Below are 19,711 nucleotides of genomic sequence, written 5' to 3'. Positions count from 1 at the left end.
TACAAATTCAGATAGCATCTCAGTGCTGAGATAACATCTCATCTTGAAGCGCTTTTTAGTTGGCAATTAAGAATGGAGGCTCGAGGAAGTGTGCAAAAGTAGGAGGTTAACCACACATGAGAGTCTTATGAAAGAAGTTTCTGTAGCAGTGCATAAAAAGCAGTAAAAGCCACACAGATCAGTCTTAACCTGTTGAACTTCCAAGGAGCAAACAGGCAGGAGCAATTACGTCAGCTGTTTGCGCAGGCACATTAACCTTTCCACTCCACCTTCTGCTTGTGCTTGTTCTGTAGTCCAGTTGCTTTGGGTCTTTCTCATTTGCAAGCTTGTGAAAGATACGAAGACATGTCAATTCACACCGCAAAAAAAGAAAAACGGTTTCTTTTTACCTCAGAATCTGTTGCTGAAGGACATTCTGGTAAGTAAAAATTCTGATTATATCTTTGTTTTTATTAATACTTCTCAGTGAGGAATGCTATCTGATGAAAGTTCAGTCGTATCTCTTGCAATGGAGAAATGAATGGAAAACCCCAATTGATTATTTTTAATAGATTTCAGATTAGTGTCTTTGTTTACTTGACTAGAATGTGTCCTATTTGTTTAGCATGCAATATAATCTGGTATAGATAACTTAAAAAATTTGCTTTAGAAAGCATGGATTGGTCTTGTACAGGTAGACTTGCGGCTGCCATGTAGACTGGAATTACAATTTTACTTTTTGTTCTGTAATGAAAAAAATAATACTTTATGCTCATGTATATTATAGGTGGTCACTGAACTCCGAATCTCTGAAATGTTTGGAGTAATAAGCATTAATTTTCATCAGAGCTCTATTCCAGTGACTGCTATAATACTGCACGTGCCTATGTGTCACATTGCTCTCTCTAACACAAGTTTGCATCCTACATTTGTAGGATGTACAAAACCATTGAATTTTCCAAGTCTGGAAGGGCAGACAATGCTTCAGCTCTAATAGCTGTTCACTAAAATCAGCTAATTTTCATACAGCTTTGTTTAAACCAACACCAATCTAGAAGCTATGTTAACTGAGGGACTGGAGAAAGTTTGGACCTCCAAGAGGCACAGTAGTGACTCAGATTTACAGTAAGGGTAGTAACAGTTCCTTCTGTGTCAGTACCTTCATATGGAGCATTTTAATGTTTAGACTAAAAAAAGCATTACTTCTTACTTTTTCCATAGTAGAAGGAAAGACAAAAAAAAAAAAAAGTAGTGAGAAAAGCAGTGTGGTGTCAAACATGGAACATTTGCAGACGAGTTTTTCTTGTGTATCCATATTCTCAGGACTCTTACTCATTAGGTGGGAATGGTACAGCATGAAACCAGTTATACCAGCTTGTCTGCCCGACTCCTACTGAACAGTCCAACTGCAAGACCACTGCAGCATGTGGCACCTATATCTTGAACCACCATAACCACTTGTTTGCTTTAGAACAGTGCACTGGTTGTTGTAATTGTGCACACAGCTGAAGGCAGTAAAACTTAACAGTTGCAGGTTATGCCATTGCTGCTTGGGCATTGGACCCTTTGGCGTGGATCAATTTCACAGTCTTCAGAACTCAGTTTGTCTCAGGGTATCAAACTAGCCAGGTGATAAACTTTGGAACCAGGATTTGTAATCTTTGAGTGAATGTGCTTGCAAGAAATTTCAGGAAGATAATGTTTAAGCTGTGAAATAACGCAGCTTTACAGCTATCAAGTTGGTGTGGTTTTTGTTCCTTTGTTCTGTTTTGCTTTTTCTTCAAGCCTCTAAATTGCTGGACTTACTTTGCAAATGATCAAGAAGTGCACAGTGAAATGTGTACTTTCAGCTTGTTTGGGGAAAATGCTAGAAACAGAACACAAAAGGTACAGAAGTTGCTCATTCAGGTTGTGAAAATTATGCCAGTGAAGAAACAACCTCTACCCTTCCATAAAAAATCTCATGCTGACATTGAAGTCACTGTAGCCTGTATGAATAGAAGGGGCACATGTATTTTTAGCATTCATGCTTTTCTTTTGGGTTTAGTTTGTATTTGAGTGTGGTGATATTGATAGCACAATGGTTTATCTCTTCAAAGCTACAGGCTAGCACATCTCACTTTTCCTTGCTTTTAGATTGTACTGTAAGATATTACCGTACAGTTCACACAAAATTCAGTTTACACTTAAAATTTGCATTGAATTACAGTCCTTTTTTGGTACTAGAGTAACTCTAGTCTTGCCTTATAATTTCATTCTGATGTTTGTTTGCTTCCGAACTAGATTATCTGTAAAAGTAGTTTAAGATGGTGTGGACATTCAGTTATGATTCTACATTAATTTTCTCTGTGGGCCCTTGAGAGAAGTTATTTTTGATCAGCAATTACATGTATAATTACACAGACTATTACAAACTATACAGGCACCTGACTTATTGATACAGACAGTGTTGTAGATCCAGCTGTGCATCTGTGTGGCTGAACGTATTTTGGATAAATTTTTTCTGTAATGATGGTGGGTGAAAATTAATTCATATTCCTCATGTTGGTTCTGCAGATATGCAAACTTTCAAACACGTACTTTGGAAGTAATAACATGGATTGCTTTTACCTGGTTCCATTTAAATTAACGAGGTATAATCAATTTGTCCACAAAATTGTTCATTAACTTTTAACAAGCCAAATGTGTTTGGCATACTGAGGTCTTATTTGGACAACGGGTCACAGGTGCTAAAGACAGAATAGGTAAAACTTTTTTTCTTCAGTTCTTTTTTCCTAAAACAGAAAGACCAGCCCTCAGAAATAACTGTGAAAATTTGTGAGGGGCCAATGTTTGTCCCCGAGAGAAAATTTGCAGAAGCTTTTCTAAACTTGAATGAGCCAGATAGCAGAGCATATTTGCAGGAGTGGACTTCAGTACACTGTACCCTTTGTAGGGAGGGCAATGTCTCTTGTCATCTGAAAATGTTCACATGTGAGATTTCAGAGGTCCACACTGCAGGCACAGAAGGCACAAACAGTACTGGAAATGCAAATCTCAGACAGTTATAAGATCTAGATTAAAACAAGTAATTCACACAGAAAATGCAATACAAAGTTTAAAATAAAAGAGGAGAAGAGTGCAAAACTGCTACAGAAAGGTCTTAGCTTAAATATTTCCAAAACTATTGCATCTTATATTCTCCTGGAATGATTATATCAGGATGCCTTTGCAAGCCTTTTTCATTGTCCCTTCACTGAGAGGCTGCTGGTCTGTGCAGTAAAATGTCAGATAGAAGTCACCTGAGGAGAGAAGTGAAAACGTACCTTTCAGAATATAAGTTGGTAAAATTGCTTCTTGGCAGATGCCCTGTAAACACAAGTTTCTTGTCCACTGGGAATTAAATTTTATTAAGAAATCAATTTTTTTAATTACAAAGAGAAATGTGATGTCTCTCTTATTTTTATCTTCTAGATAAGATATGTGATCAGATAAGTGATGCTGTTGTAGATGCTCATCTCAGTATTGATCCAGATGCCAAGGTTGCCTGTGGTGAGTACAATCCAGACAGAAAAACAGATTAATGAAGTACAACAAGTAGTCAATGCTGATATAGTATCCTTTGATCCAAAATTCTTCCAATATCTGGTTGTCAGTCAAGATTTCCACAGTCAGTCAAGAAGTCAACTTTGGTTCACTTATTCAGAGGAGAAAAGAAGGCAGAAAAAAACCTGCAAAAAATAAACAGAAATACACATAGCTCAGTGCAAATTAAAAGTGATGACATATAACAAGTAGAGCAGGAGAAGCCATTGGTGTCATGGAAAACTGTGGCTGTCGAAGATGATAATAAAGAGGAAACTAAGAAAATCAGGAAAAAAAAGAACTGAGGAAAGATATATGTCAAGGTGCATGTCTTTATAGAGCGAATAGGGGGGTGCCCTAAACAACAGGCACAGAAGGATAAGTTCATTTGGATGTGATTCTGATCAAAGTAGCTTGCTTTTTTTGTGGGACTTTCCATTAGGACTATGCTGTATTCTACATGTATTAGCAATATCACCCACAGAGGCTATGAACATATTATCCAGTTGGAATAAGCTGAGTTGCCACAGAGAAATACGCACAGAAAGGGAATGTGTCTAAAGAGCTTTCCAAATACTGTAATTTTATTTTTAGAACGAGCCATCAAGGCCATAGTTACAGCACAGAGGACTAGCTGCATCCTATAAACACAGTGATTTAATATGACGCTTCATCTGAAAAATTTCCTGTGAATCTTGATGCATAGATGTGAGCAGTGAGGAGATGTGGAGGGAGGGGTTAGCATAAGTGTTAGACTTGATGAAGGGTGTATTTCAATATTGCAGGCAGTTATGGTTCCAAAACTGCTGAAAAGTGGAAGATGGTAACATAGGAATGCTGCAAAAATAACAACAAAAAACATGACAAGAGATGTGAGAAACAGCATCGGTTTGTCTTAGCAAGACAGAAGACTGAGATGTGACATAATTACATAGATAGTAGGTCATATGGTTGTAGTAAATTTTTTTGTGATTGTTTGCTCTGTGTTTTTACATAAAATGGAAAAGTTTGGAAACTGAGTGGACTCTTGAAAGAAACAAAGAAATAAAATATGAAGTGATTCTGCACAAAATTTGCAATGAAATTGCATTTGCTTCTTGCTGCAGGATCTTGTAGAAGCTAAAAGTTTTTGTGGTTGCCAAGGGCAACTGGAGGAATTACAGTAACAAAAATATATCAAAGACTGGTAAAACCATCTGTTAATAAATGATGTTCCTTTAGCTTCAGGAAAATTCTGACCTGAAACTGTTGAAGACCAGGCAATTACTTGGAGAAACAGCCCTATATACTTGATCTATTCTTATAAATATTTTCTGCTGACCAGTGTGGAGACAGGATAATTGGGTACAGGGGATCCCCAACACATGCAGGCATTTAAATGTTCATATCAGATGAAGAGAAGAGTGATTGCACACAGACCTTTAGGTATAAGTATAAAGCTAAGGCTTTACACTGAGTTTCCCCTATGATTAGTCCTTTGCTTGTAGAACCATCTTCAAGATCTCTCGGTGTAACTGTAGAATAGTAGCAGTAAAATTCTGATGTTTCATATTTTTTCCAGAGTGTGTAGCAAAAACTGGAATGATTTTGCTCTGTGGAGAGATCACTTCCCGAGCTATAGTAGATTACCAACAAATTGTGAGAGAGACCCTTAAGAAGATAGGATATGATGACTCTTCCAAAGGTGAGTGAGATCCTACATGTGTTCATTCTTAAGTCTGTTCTGCATGTGGCCAGAGTCATGTTTTTAATGGTCTTCTGGAGAATGAAGTGAAATGTGTATCCAGGCCTAGGAGAAAACTCACAGATATTGTTGATATGTAATTTTCAGTGTGTAGTATTGAAGGAGCTATTTTAAGGTGGCATACTTACAAAAGACTTATTCTTGAAAGAGCCAGGTGTCTCCTGCTTCTCTGATGCAGAAGAGCTAGGTTTTGCACATACATCAGAAGGTGGGTGCATCTGTAGGTTTGTGCTATGAAAGCTTTGACACCGATGTTACTCGTCCTTGGGGTGCATAAGCCTGTGACACTTGAAATTCACACAAATGGGAATTCTTTGTGTATTCTTAACATATATCCCAAAGTAGTTCCCTTTCAGTAGTTGAAACACTTACGTGACTATTTCCCTTGAGTCTTCCCTTTTTGTGCATGGTATATACATTTTTTGTCTAATTCTATTGAACCCTAGAACACACTACAAGAAAAACTGAGTATCGGTTTCTGGCAACATTTTCCACACTACTCTCCCAGATTTAATAGCAAATGGTTTGAACCCAATAATAATAAACAATGTAACAAGCTTGGGTGGGGCAGCTTGTAGGATTACACTTATGCTGTCAGTTTCAAGAATTTAAGTTTGACCTAATAGCACTAATTTTCCCATATCCTGGGACTGTTATATAAATGTGCTCATTGTCTGCTTCTGCTGGCAATAAAAAAATGTAGTATAGGAAGTTTGTGTGCTTGGAGTTTTGAAAGTTTTAGCCAAGATAACTAGATAATCCTTAAAAACGTCTCCAGCAATTTGTGAACTCTCGGGAATATATGACCTAACTTCACAAAACTCCCTTCACTAGGACTGGACTATAAGACTTGCACAGTTTTAGTGGCCTTGGAACAGCAGTGTAAAGAGATCAAGGATGCTATCTCCCATGGCAAGTGTGATGATGACATTGGAGCAGGGGATCAGGTAATTCCAGGCACTTTCTCAAATCTAGTTCACGTGCAAGCAATCACAATTACATCGGACCAGAGACTTTCCTTAAAAACTATTGTGCAAACTGTAGGAATTAGAACTCTTTTAAATCACCAGAAGTGCAAAAAAAGTATCACAGCCTTCACTAGTTTCAAGGAAAGCGGCTTTCCCTGTATCCAGTGGCCTTAACGGGATAGAGCTACAAATTTCATTTTGATCAGTTGGTTAGTTTCAAGGTCTTTCAAGTCCTTGGTTAGCCTAGTTTTACTTCTTAGGCAACAACTGCTGTGAGATTTCAGTTGTCATGTGTGGGGAGAAAACTAAGCAGTCTTAATGAGCTTTATGTTTATGAAGACTTTGAAGAGGGATCTGATGGATTTTTAAGGCAAAACCATTCTTGGGAACCAGCCCCTGCTGTGGTTCTGATTTTTGCACATAAATGTTATTTCAGGCTGGTTGTATGTCAAAGGGTGTTAACTCTGCATGTTGCTGCTGTCTCTTGCTAAGCTTGGGTGATTTTAAAGTACTATGTGGCAAAGACAAGTGTAGAAATGGAAAGAGAACAGGGAAATGAGTAGCTTATTTTCCCTGTTTTTCGATGTAGGGTTTGATGTTTGGCTATGCCACTGATGAAACTGAGGAATGTATGCCCTTAACAATCCTCCTGGCACACAAACTAACTGCAACTATAAGGGCTCTGGAACGGAATGGAACGTGGCCTTGGGTTAGACCAGATGGGAAAACACAGGTTTGTAACATAGATGCATGAACTGTAAAGGTGAGAAACAACGGCAATCATTTACCCCATGTGCTACTATATCAGATTTCATGTTTGTCAAAAATGGTGCTGCTATTATTATCATCCAAGGAGGTGTGAGTTTGATAAGGTACATTTGTATGTAGCACATATGGTTTGTTTAAACTCTTCAATCAGTGTCTTAGCAGGTCTCCTCAAAACAATACTTATATTTTCCTTCTTTTCCCCTCGGAAATTAAGAATATCAGCAAATTACCAGTGATCAGCTGGATTTTTCTTTTTCTTGAGCAAATATAACCACTGACAGCTGTGTTGCAGAGCTGAGTGGATGAGTCACTGAGCCTATTGTAAGTGTGATGCACTTTGGATGTCTCAAAGACAGTAAGTTCTGTCTTCCAGGCTGTAAAATCTGCAGGAAAGGAAAGACATGCATGTGGCATTTCTAAGACAGCAAGATGTTTTAGTCTTAAGTTCTGGTATTTAGTGTGGAATTGCATTGGGTTATACTGCTGCTGTTGTTGCAGTACAACATGGATTTAATCCCTACATCTTGACAGGACTATGTGAACATGTGAATAAGCTGATTTCTTTAAGATGTACCTATTCAAGCATGTCTGAAGGGTGGGAAAGTAGAGAGACCACTTTAGTCTGTAAGAAAACAGATACTAAGGATGAAACAATGCCAGTTAATATTTGCATGTACATAAAAGCCATGTACAATGGTTGGGAGCAAAGGATACAGCCTATAATCTGATCTACAGTTGTTCGTTTTAGCATCAACTGCTAAAATCATAGGATTTTGTAACTTCCTTGTTGTTTTGCTTTTCTGTGGCAATATGTAATGTCCTTTAGTTAGCTCTTCTGGTAGTAGTACTTCAGTATTTTTTGTACTTCTTTTTCCTTACAATGACTTTAAGCATTGACAGCGATCCATCATTTTTCATCCCATTTCTCTTCATCGGTTTATTTTTGGCCGCCGAAAATAGCTGAGGTTCATTCGCAGCTTTCAGACTGGTTCTTTTGGCCCTGAGTGTTCACTTTCCTTTTTTTTTTTCTCACCAGGTCACAATGGAATACAAGGAGTGTAATGGCACACTGGAGCCCATCCGAGTGCACACACTGGTGATTTCAGTAAATCATGCCCCAGACATAACACTGCAACAAATACAGAAGGAGCTAATGGAGAAAGTTGTTAAAAAAGTCATTCCAGAGAAGTATCTTGATGAGGACACCATTTATCATCTCCTTCCAAGTGAAAAGTTTGTAGAAGGTGGTCCTAAGGTACTTTGAAAAATGATAGCCTATACAGACTTGGATTCTACTTTGCCACGTGCTTGTGAATGCTCTCTTAAACAATAGTACAGTGAACTAGTATACCTTTAACCAAGAAAGTCTGTACATTTTTAAGGAAGCTTCAGTCATCCCTGCTGGACTTTTCTTACTGGACGGCTGGTATCTAAACTGAAGCTCTACCTGCTTCGACAGCCAAATGTACAGATTCTTGGACCTCCGTCTTGCTTCCAGAAAGTATTTTAAATGAGGAAAATCCAGTCCTTAAGGTACATGCTAAAATGTCTGGCTGGAACGATCTCTTCACTTTCACGATAAAAATCGAAACCAGAAATAACAATAGATCTAATATATACATGGAAATTATTTGTAAAGTGGAACGAATTTCAAGGGAGGCCTAATGTATTAACTCTCAATAGTCATTGGAATTTGATGCATGTTCTGCTTACCATGTGCTGGTACTAGATAAGAAGGTCATTGCTGTGAAATTGTAAAAAAATTACGTTATAGAAAACTTTACAGTTTTGTATGAAGAGTTTATAAGAAGTAAAATTACAAGGTGTGCTTATGATGCCACTGGGATGATGTAGGGATACCCCTTTCAATGAGGAAAAAAATGTCAGCTTTGCTCCCACACTACTTATTTGGAGATATAAAAATAGTGGATTAGTGCAGTTTATCTTCTTTTAGGATGGAATTTCTCGGCACTCTGGAGTTCATTTTTCAGCACACCATTGCCAGCTCTGCTAATCTGAAAGAGAGGCAGTAATTCTCTGCTGGTTGAGCAAGTTGGATCAATTCATCAAGTTGTAGGAGGCAGAAGAAGGTCTATGCAAGAGCATGGGACTCCATTATCAGGAGCACAGGAGTGAAGGAAGAAGAGTAGTATCACTTGGGTCACTACTGAACCATTAATATGAACTGAGCTAGAGTTTCTGAGTACTCATGTTCTGACAGCACTGAGTTGCAGTTACGTGAAGCCCCTGTTTCCCATTTAGTATGGGTATCTAAGTGAAGCTTGTTAACCTTTTCGGTCATATGTGATCTACTTTTGTTGCTTTAAGTTCTTGGCCTTCATCAAAGTGTTGCTGAGTGAAGACTTTGTCCAGTAATCCAGAAACACTATTTCATGATTGCTGATTTGAAGTGAGCTTTCTTTTTGTCATGTTTACAGTTGTGCCACATTCTTAAAGGTTTTCAAAAGTGACTGTAGCCCAGACAGCTTAGTGCATCTCTGAAAAGTATTCCAGTCATGTAGAGAACTCTTCCATTAAACAGTTGCATGTGAATGTGAACACTGTGAACAGAGCTGTATCTGTGGCAAATACCAAACAAAGCTATACCCACTAACCTAGTATGGGATTGGATGAGCTATTGTGCCTCTGAATATACTCAGTTGTTTGTCCTTCAGGCCGATGCTGGACTGACTGGTCGGAAGATCATTGTTGATACATACGGAGGCTGGGGAGCCCATGGTGGAGGTGCATTCTCTGGGAAAGATCCCTCCAAAGTTGATCGTTCTGCAGCCTATGCAGCTCGCTGGATTGCAAAATCTCTGGTGAAAGCTGGTCTCTGTAAAAGGGTACTAATCCAGGTAAGACAAACCATGAAAGTAATACACCAAATTCTGAGACATTCTGGCCTGGGCTGCACAGCACATTGCAGTTTTGGTAGCACTGTCTAGGTGTAGTTGTGCAACTTGCTGTATTACAGGATCGTATTGGTTGTAACTTAATCTGTTTTAAGCTGCATTTGAAATTACGTTCACAATCCTAGTACACTGCTATGGTGTGAGATGTGATTAAAAGCAAAATTCACTTGTTTTAGAGAGTTTAAAGCAAGAACAACCTTCTTTAGTCTTGTATGCTCAGAACAAAATGCACTTCTTTCCTTGTGCAGGAATTTTTGTTATTACTGTGTCTAAGAAGCAGAAGGAGGTGTTTTATTGACACCTAGACAGTTTCACCATTAAACATGAACACAGTGTGGCTGTTAAACAAGTGAAGTTTGCCTAGGCAGTTTGCAATACTAGTTTATGAACATACTCTTTCTGAGTAGCTGCTACATAATAACTCATTACACAACTCATTTACTAAATAAGTAAAATGTAGCAGCAATCTGGCTGGTGTTTTGCTGCAGAGGTGTGTTTAAAACATTTTACGTTCTCCGTGGACCAAAAGAAAAGCCCACTGGATGTAGTTATGATCCATGACATAAGTATCCTGACATCTGTAGTGGTTTGGACCTTGTTTTCCCCCAGAGGCTAAGAAAATGGTAAAACCCCAAGGGGTGGAAACCCCTGGAAGTTTTGAAGTTTTGTCCAGTGGGTGCTCCTGCAAAATGTAAACATACCACAACCAGACCGGAAGAGAAGAGTTGTAGTTTGGTTGTTGGAGGAGAGGTGGCCGTGTTGTAGAGCCATGAGGAAGGAGTTCAGAGCCCCACAGGGGGGCTTTGGCCCCCCAGCCCCCAGCAGGGCCTGCAGGGACCTGGAACAGCATAAAGCTGGACTAAGTGTCTGTAGTTATGCCGGGAGATGTTTTCTCCACTGTGGGCAGCAGCAGAAGCAGCGTCCAGAGACTGTGGCAGAGAGCCAGGACAGATAAGAACTGAACCAAACAGCAAACGGCATGCACCGCAGAGAGGACTCCTGGAAGGAGAGTCAGAAAAGAGAGCCAGCAGCTCAGAGACAGAGTTTTTGGGGGTAAGAACTGAACCAGACCTCCCCCAAACTCCTTTGAGACCTCCGAGAAAGGAGGAGTAGATGGACTCCTATTTGAGAGGAGCCTTGGAGTACAGCAGCACTGGAGAGAGAGAGGAGCTGAGAAGCTCAGTTGTCCTGAGAGCTGAGCCAGGACGGTGTAGGAGGTTGGCCTTGGGGGCCCTCCCTTGCTGCAAGCTACAAAGAAGCTCGCAGCCTGAGGCAGGGCACAGAGGCCCTGCAAGGAGCTTGAATCTCCTGGAGATACCAGACCGTCACGAAGACCCTCAGTGTTTCGTGGTCTGACCATGGTGGAACGACCTTTGTCTGGGGTGACGTAGCCCATGGAAGACCCCTTTGCCTGCGTCAAGGGGTCGAGGGAGCTTGGATACCTCCCTCGTGAGTGCTGGCAGAAAGCCAGCCACAGCTGCTGCATGCATGAGATGAGGAAAACCAGCTGCCTTAGAAGATACTGCTGTTCAGAGATTGGAAGGGATCTGTCCTTCTTCACTCCTGGACTTTTATTTGGAGGGGAGAAGAGATCTGATCCATTGTAAATACTATATGTCATGGTAGAGATAGTTGTGATCGTGTGTATAATGTATTATGATATTTATTTGTACAGTCATTGTAATATATATTCCCTTTCCCCCATTCTGAGTCTGGCATGTTTTGTCTGGAAAACCCATCTCACATTAGGTTGAGATGTGCAAGGGGGCTTAGACTAGGGAATTAAGATTTTGGAGAATCTCAAACCATGACAACATCTCAATTAGGAACAAGGCTCCTTGCTTTAGATGTTGTGCATGTGTTTGATACCTGATAGTTTGGAGTTAGTCAGGAAAAGGTGAGACTGAGAATAAGCCAGGCACAAAGAAGTGTTGGTTAGCCAGTTGTTGATAATATTTTTTTTTTCTGAATGAACAGAAGATAAACTTCTGATTTCTTGGTATGCACGTTTTGAGTGTCATTTTTGAACACCTACATCGCTGTCTTTATTTTTGAGTTAGGTGGGAATGTTGTCATTCCAGTAGTTTTCAGAGGCCTTCTCTCAGACATGAACCTTTCTCTAGACAAGGCAAGTTAGACTTTTTTAACAGCAAATTATGGAGATCTCAGACATTAGCAAAGAAGATAAGGTGGAGGATGGGAGAGCAGAGAAGCCAATGTCCTGCGAAGTCATGGAGGGCTGGATTAAAGATCAACAAAAGGAAAAATGAAGTGGAAATGCAAGTGTTTTCAGCCCATTGATAGCTGTGTGCTACGCTGAGACTTTGCCAGTCTCCACTGAGGTTGACAACTGTTTTTCCTATGGGTATTGTTTACATGCTAACCAACTCTCATACTGAAAGGGCAAGACAGATAATAGAGGGAACTGCATGAAGAATGGCAGTACCTGAGAAGGACAGAAAGTACCTCTTTTGCTTTAAAGGAATGTCACCCAGGTCTAGGATTTGACCAGGCCGAACGTTCTCTGAGGAAAACGTAATTTTCTAACATAAAAGACAAATAGCAAGAGCATATCCCCTGGTTTCCTTTACGGAGACAGGATGTTTGCAAACTACCCTGGCACATGTGATGAGCCTTTCCTTTCTCTTAAGCAAAAAGTAGGAAGGACTGTGTTAACCGTATTTGGGTTCTTTGCATGTGTCCTACAGCTATCATATGCCATCGGTCTGAGCTGTCCTCTTGCAATCTCAGTGTTTCATTATGGAACATCAGACAGATCTGAAGAAGAACTACTTAAAATTGTCCAGAAAAACTTTGATCTGCGCCTTGCAGCTATCATAAGGTTTGTGTGATGTTAGTATTTACCGTATGGAATCATGTCTTTAGTGCTCTCTTTAACAGGTTAATGTTTAATTTTCTGGCTTATAACCTCAAGAAAGTCACCTTTGTCATAAATCGCTAATTGGTACAATTTCTGCTCTTCCTTCATCCGTGCTCTCAGCACAACATGAAAGGGCCAGTTGATAAATCTAGCAACAAAATACACTGAATAACTGAGACCTACCTAAATTACACCGTGTATGTCTACACGCAACCCTGATAGTGAATTATGTTGCAGTTCATTAGCCAGGCGGTAGTTTGCTTGGTAAAGTAGAATTAAAGTTTAACATAAGATGTAGTTAGGCTTTCCAGTTTGTTTACAGGGTGTGTAAGGCTCCAAATTGCTGCCTTATCTGAAAGGCAACAGAAATATTGGCTCTTTCTGAAAGAAATACTGAGGTAAGTATGGTCTCCGTGCCTTTGATGTTCAGGTGGCAACAACTTATGAGACAGCTGCAAGGAGATGGAAAGGCTCTGGTGCTCTCACGTCACCTGAGCAATCCTGTTGAAAGTAGTGGGACATTATGTGCAGTAATTTGCCCTGGCACACGCAGAGGGAAACTGAACACTGAGGGCCTGTCTCTGGTTGCCATGCAGTTTTGTGCAGCCTGTTTGAAGTCAACTAAAGCTAACTAAAAAGGAATCCGGGTTCCTTACATGCTCTCTAAGGATCTGGTAGCTGAACTATTGTGTGAATTTAAAACCAGAACAAGAATAGCCATGAGATGAACTGTCTTGAAGACAAAATTCAGTTGTGATCAAATGTGTCATTGAGGCTACCATGCAGCCAGAGAGGACGTGCAAACCCAAACCTAGTAACTATTGCCTTTTGCAGCTCACCTTTTCTGGAATATTAATGGGCCTGAAGAAGCAGGTCTTTTAGTCTAATATAATCCTTACACATAAAGAAGCATGGGAATTACTCTTTTCTTTGAGAGGAAAGGGCTGAAGGAGAGAAACAGATCAGCACCTCTCCTTATCATCAGTTACCCACCCACATTCCAGTGAGCTGTAATTTGACCCGAGCATTTTTCATTGATTTTTCTCCCATTTATGACTAACTTATATGATTCTTTATGTGAACTTTTAAGAGGCACAGTTTTCTTGACTATTTGTAGTACAGCTTCCTAAGACCTAATGGTACAGGTTCATCTTCTCAGTTCTGATGAATTTCCTAATCTCTTGGCTGATTTTCACCAAACCTGTCCTCTTAAAAGTTTTGTGAAATACACAACTAGTGGAGAGAAACTAATGGAAACACTATAGCTTTTCTCTTCTAAGGGAGCATTGACGTTGTGAGTTCAATCCTTATTTTAAGTCTGTGAAATTTACATGGGAGTTCGACTTGAGATAGATACCAGCAAGAACTTGAGTCCATGAAGACTTTGTCATTTTGAGCAATGCAGGTTTTAAAAATTCTGTTCTAAAATGCTGAAACATGTATGATAGCTATCTCATTATTTGAGAAAAATGCTTTTAATGATTCACTTAAGATCATTCAAATCTCTATATTCCAGAGCAATCTTGAGCATATTTGACTCTGAGGGAAAAAAAATATCAACATGTTAGTGAATAAGAGGTCTTTTTTTTCCCTTCAAAAGGAAAGACATTTCTGACAAGCTATATCAACTGATATGGTCAACCTTTTGCACTCCTTTTCAGAGTATGGAATATATATGCTGAGGCATATATAATAGTCTGAGATAATGTGAGGCATTATGGCAACTTCTATTGATAGATAATGTTTTCCAAGTGTTATCAGTTCACAAATACAATCAAAACTGTTCTTTAACTTTGTCATTATGGTAGTTGATCACTAACAATAATTTGTGTGGTTATTCCCAGATAATTACCTTGCTTTGTTGGGTTAAAATATGCTGCATTTTAAAAACACACACAGTCCTGGAAGTGGTGATTGCAGTAGAAAAGGAAGAAAGCTGGCAAAACCATGAGCATCATTGAGTGAATATTTCCTTGTTAAACATCACCTCACAATATTTAAAATCCTAGAAGTGGTGCTGGCCGTCCATTCTAGCCAACTACTCATTGACATACTTTTCATTTAGTCAGCACTCATATTTTGACGCCTTCTGGCTTAGGGTCAAGCACAAATGACTACTACAGTAGCCATTGCAGAATGTGACCGTGTTGCACAAAATATTACTTGAAACAAGACATAGCTGCTCTATGTCATAAATGTCCACATAAGTGTGAGAACGTGTGATTTCTTCACCATCTGAAATGTATTGACTGTCCTGTTGGTATTCGTACTTCTTACTTTGTCATTTCTCCACTGCTTTTCTCTCCAGCAGTTTACAACATGAATTGTCTATTCTAAATGTGCTTTCAAAGATAATTAAAGCAGGAAGAAAGCCCAAGCAGATGAAAATGTTTCAGGCCTTTCATGAAACAAAGAGAAACTTCTGTGTAGATACCGGTAGCCAACCATTTAGCACAGCTGCTATCCACTGTATTATGCAGGCTAAAGAGCACTTCCACCTTCGTTATTTATCTAGTTATAATTATGTCATCTTTAGCAGCCTACTCTAAATAGTGACTTAGTGTATCTACATAAGCAGTTAAACCTCCACAGTTACCTAGTCTACTAGATCATCATCTTTGGCAGCTTCTTTTGAGATCGTTTTCTTTCTGGCCCAGTAGCATTAGAAAATGTCCCATATCACACTTGAAATAACAGAAAACACATTGATGTTTGCCCAGGTGTAGCTGGACTTGGTTCCGATTAAAATGCTTCTGCATTGTAACGTTTATAAAGCCTAACTGCATACTTACTGCACCTCTGAGACACTGGAAGACACCTGGCTATTTCTACTCACTTTAGAATTGAAACTGTCAGCTCACTGTCTTTCTTTCCGTAAATCTGTGTGGGGAAGAAAATGACACCGAGGTTTTGCTGTCCTTCTCCTGGGGATGATACTGATCATGCTTCTGATATTTCCAGATCGTAATGTACGTTGGAGTAGAGGTAAGTGTAAGGATCACTTCTGGTTTTTTTCTTTTCATTTAGGGAGCTGGATTTGAAGAGGCCAATCTATCAAAAAACAGCATGCTATGGGCACTTTGGAAGAGAAGAATTTACATGGGAAATACCCAAAAAGCTTGTGTTTTAAGCTTTTCAAAACATTTCATATTATTGACATTTCATATTATTCATATTAATAACTAGGTAAAATTTTAAGCAGTTCAAGAAAAGACTGTATGTACACTTAAATGACATTCTGTAGTTAATAGACATACTAAAAATTATTTGTATTTGATTTCTAACTTTCATAGTGGCCTTACACTTCAAATACATGTAGCTCTATCTAATATAGTCTTCAGCTTTGTCTTTGGTAATATGTGAAAAATTTAGGCATTTGACTGTGATCAGATATAAAGTGCACAGATGGTTATGGAAGTTGATGCCATTCCTATTCTGCCAGGGCAGCCCACTATTGCTTACCCAGTTAAATTTGTACTGAAGAGGATGAAGTTGGAGAGGTAACTTCAAAAGCTCCCCACGAGAGGAAAGCAGAAATAGCACAAACTGCCATAATTATTTGGGCCAGGTCTTCCAAGACTATAGCTTTAGTTTAAGTGCTTTAGTGAATTTTAAGCAAATTAGTAAAAATACCCATTTCTTATCATTGGTCACTGTAACCCTAAAAACACCTGTTATTTGTTTGCTTTTAACATTACATATCTTTGAAAACTGATGAACTCCTATGTTTTGATTCTTTTGTTCATTTATAGTTACTCCTTCTCAAACTTGAATTTTCCATGACTGCATGAATTGGAATCGGCTGTATAAATTTTCGATTAGGTTTAATTTGGCAACTTCTGAAATGTAAAAAAAAAAATGTTGTAAAAAGCACTTAGAGGACATGACTTTCCTTTTAATTCTCTGGATGAAAACATAAATGGAGAGAGAGAATGCAAAATCATTTAGCTTTTCTTCAAGGACTAGAGAGAATGAAAAGACTTGTATATGGAAATTAGCAATTCTGACAAGCAAATTTATCATTAAATTGGTAACTAAGACAGAATGTTGGAATGATGTAGCTACTGTTAATGCCGGGGGTTTTGATAGACAACTAAACAATAAGGTTCCCTCACCCCTGCTAAGGGAAAAATAAAGGCTTCAGTGATAAGTCTAATCAAATGCAAGTAGTTGAATATAACATTAATCTCAAGCAAATTTTAAAAAGCTGCTTCATTTCCTGCAAAGACTGATCAATCCATTGCTCCTTGGATAGACCGGAGCTGAAGTGAGGTCACTGTACAACTGTACCTGTGTCTCACCTGGCCTGGTGCAGTTAACCCAATGTAGCACAGTGACTGCTGCAGTCCTTGTGACCTACAGACGAGGCACTTATTTTTTTCCATTAGAAAACCATATGCAATCTTTTGTGGGCATTTTTTGCATTTTTTAAAATTTTTTTTTATTTAATGACAATTTTCCTTTTTATCACAGGACCCTGGACCTTATCTTTGCCTGAAACTAATCCATTTAATATGCATATAGCCTCATAGGCATAAAGCATAGCATTAAACTTCATTAGAATTTGCTCAAATTGCTATTTTCTAGGAAATAGTAATGCAGCTTGCTAATTCTGAAATGTCAAAATAATAAAATATTGAGAAATGTTTTAATAAATGGCGGCACAAAGTTTAAATGGCAAGGGATTGCAGAGATCACTATACACTAAACTGATAGCAATTTCAGTAAATGGGCATATAGTGTCAATTTTACAACTGTCTCAATTTCACTGTCATAAGACTTCACCCTTCCAAAGTTAAATAGAGCTTTGTTAAGAAGCTGTGATGCTTTGTTCCTCATGGAAGAAGAGCATTTTGATGAAATGTCTTTTGTTAAACTGAATGAGGAAATTATTTGTTCAATGGAGGTGTCTGTTAATCGCTGCTCGCTGTCAAACAAACAAAACACAAACAAACAAGCCCCCACAAAACCCCCACGGTGTACTTCAGACAGTAAGAACACATTCCTGCAAGACTTCTTTCACCTTGCTTTCTGACTTCAGAGTTGAAGACATTTTCTTCAAGGAATTTGATAGACTACTAAGCTTTCCTTCCCCTTGTCATTGACTGGTGTTTCAAAGTAGCCAGGAGTACCACCTACTGAAGAAATCCCTAAATACGGATTGGAACAGGTACATTAAGACTCTAGAGATCCTGCCTAAAAATTTTAGTGACTTTTCTAATGACTAGTGAATTAATTTTATTTATAGAGGGTAGCTAATTTGCCCTATGTAAAAAATCTCTTCAAAAACAGAAAAAAAGACATATGCCTTGTTTGAAACCAGCAGATAAAGATACCTCTGCTAAGTTTGTAGTGTCTAGTCCACAGCCAGACACAAAACTATTGCTCCACAAAACCAGTGAAATAATCTTTTTTTGAATGATTGGCGCGTTCTCTCATTACCATTCTGGAAAAGAATGACTTAAACTAGAACCTAAACTGTAAAAAAGGGTTCCCAAATCAGACATAAGCTTTAAGATGGCAGATTGCTGAAAAAGTAGCTAAATTCAAATGTAGCCTCCATCCAGGGATCAATTGAAATTTATTTATTTATTTATTTATGAAACTTGCTGTTTTAATATCAAATGCATAGGGTCTTATTTGAAATATGTGGTTACAATATATTATAAAAATCTCCCAATATATATCAGGTCATATTCTGCATAAGAAAAAAAATTGTAAGAGCACATCAGAAGAAGAACACAACAGTTTATGCATTGTGTTTTGCAACTTCATCTGCAGTAGCAGGCTGTACAGATATTCAGCTCATACAAAGAGCTGCATGAATGAAAAATTTGTACTGCACAAAATTATTTGAGTGTAACATGTGGAGGTATTAGTGGCTGCTCTGAAAAAGAGCTTTTTCAAACAGTGAGTTTGCGTAGGCACTTCCCAAAGATGGTTATTCTTGCTGGATTTTGTGAGGCAGAATTAAGCCTGAATCTTTCAAAAGGGCATGGTTTCACTCAAACCTAGAACAGGCAATTAGGAAAGAAAATGAATGGACAGAAGTACCAACTTGGCTGTAAAAGTGCTTTTTGTGTATTTCTGACCTCAGAAGAAATGGAGGGTCTCTGCATGCAAAATGAAGATGTTAAATTAAGAAAGGTCAAACTTCTGTTTGCTTTGTGTGAGGATTAGTTTTATGACTCATGCTTTCAGAGTACATCACAAGAGCAGTTGCACTAAAAAATACAAACAACGAAGAAGTATTTAATCTTCTCTCTGAGATGTACTTCTAAAATAGATTTTCATCTGTGCTGAACCTAATGAACCCTATCTGGAGCTATGGAGATATTATTATATGTGCCATTTTTCTAGTTATATTTTGGATAAATGCAAAATAGAATGCGAATTCAGTGCTATTTAATTAATTTAATCCCTAAGAAGCTGAAAGTAATTACTGGAATGGAAATTAAAGGTACGTCTTTACTATGTACCAATAGAGGGAAGGAATTTTTCGTTTATGGCACCCCAGTTTATGGCTCTGCCCTGTCTTGACCTTGCGACACAAAAGGAAATTCTTTCTTTACCACCTTCCCCAGCTAAGATTTTTGGCCAGAACGACTTGTGGTTCATTCTGAGTGAAGCTGTAGAAGGAAGAGCACTAGACGAGAGTTAAAATGGGAAGGCTGGAGCACAGCTCCGCCATCGAGCTGCAGTCCGGTGTGGTGGTCAGAGCTGGAATGCAAACTAGTAACAGTGGAACAGGAATGCAAACTAGGCACAACCTTGTTTTCCTCTGCTTTTCAACAGGAAGTACGCCGGAATATAAAACCTTTCCGCCTTAAACAACTTTAAAAAAAAAAAAAAATCAAATCCATAGGCCTCTCCCGAGAAGCGCTTGGACAAT

The 19,711-nt window shown here is 38.7% G+C and overlaps 1 protein-coding gene across 4 annotated transcripts; it reads left to right on the top strand.

Moving 5' to 3' along the window:
• Positions 1 to 56: 56 nt before the first annotated feature.
• On the top strand, positions 57 to 18,538 carry LOC116781127 (S-adenosylmethionine synthase-like). Of its 4 annotated transcripts, XR_004354769.1 has the most exons (10): positions 59 to 418; positions 3,433 to 3,510; positions 5,105 to 5,227; positions 6,122 to 6,234; positions 6,845 to 6,988; positions 8,060 to 8,278; positions 9,699 to 9,881; positions 12,647 to 12,780; positions 15,847 to 16,005; positions 17,293 to 18,538. XR_004354769.1 is itself a non-coding variant. In XM_032676728.1 (9 exons), the coding sequence occupies exons 1-9, from the start codon at positions 346 to 348 to the stop codon at positions 15,947 to 15,949; spliced, it is 1,170 nt and encodes a 389-aa protein (XP_032532619.1). In that variant the 5' UTR covers positions 59 to 345; the 3' UTR covers positions 15,950 to 16,980. The 4 variants fall into 4 exon arrangements, 3 of the variants coding, with proteins under 3 accessions (XP_032532621.1, XP_032532619.1, XP_032532620.1); XM_032676728.1 differs by lacking the exon at positions 17,293 to 18,538 and having other exon boundaries at positions 15,847 to 16,980; XM_032676729.1 differs by lacking the exons at positions 59 to 418; positions 17,293 to 18,538 and adding an exon at positions 2,577 to 2,723 and having other exon boundaries at positions 15,847 to 16,980.
• Positions 18,539 to 19,711: the final 1,173 nt, after the last annotated feature.

This window comes from Chiroxiphia lanceolata, chromosome Z, assembly GCF_009829145.1.
Source record: "Chiroxiphia lanceolata isolate bChiLan1 chromosome Z, bChiLan1.pri, whole genome shotgun sequence".
Taxonomy (NCBI): Eukaryota; Metazoa; Chordata; class Aves; order Passeriformes; family Pipridae; genus Chiroxiphia; species Chiroxiphia lanceolata.
The sequence above is the reverse complement of the archived record's forward strand: the minus strand, read 5'-3'. Positions and strand labels throughout refer to the sequence as shown.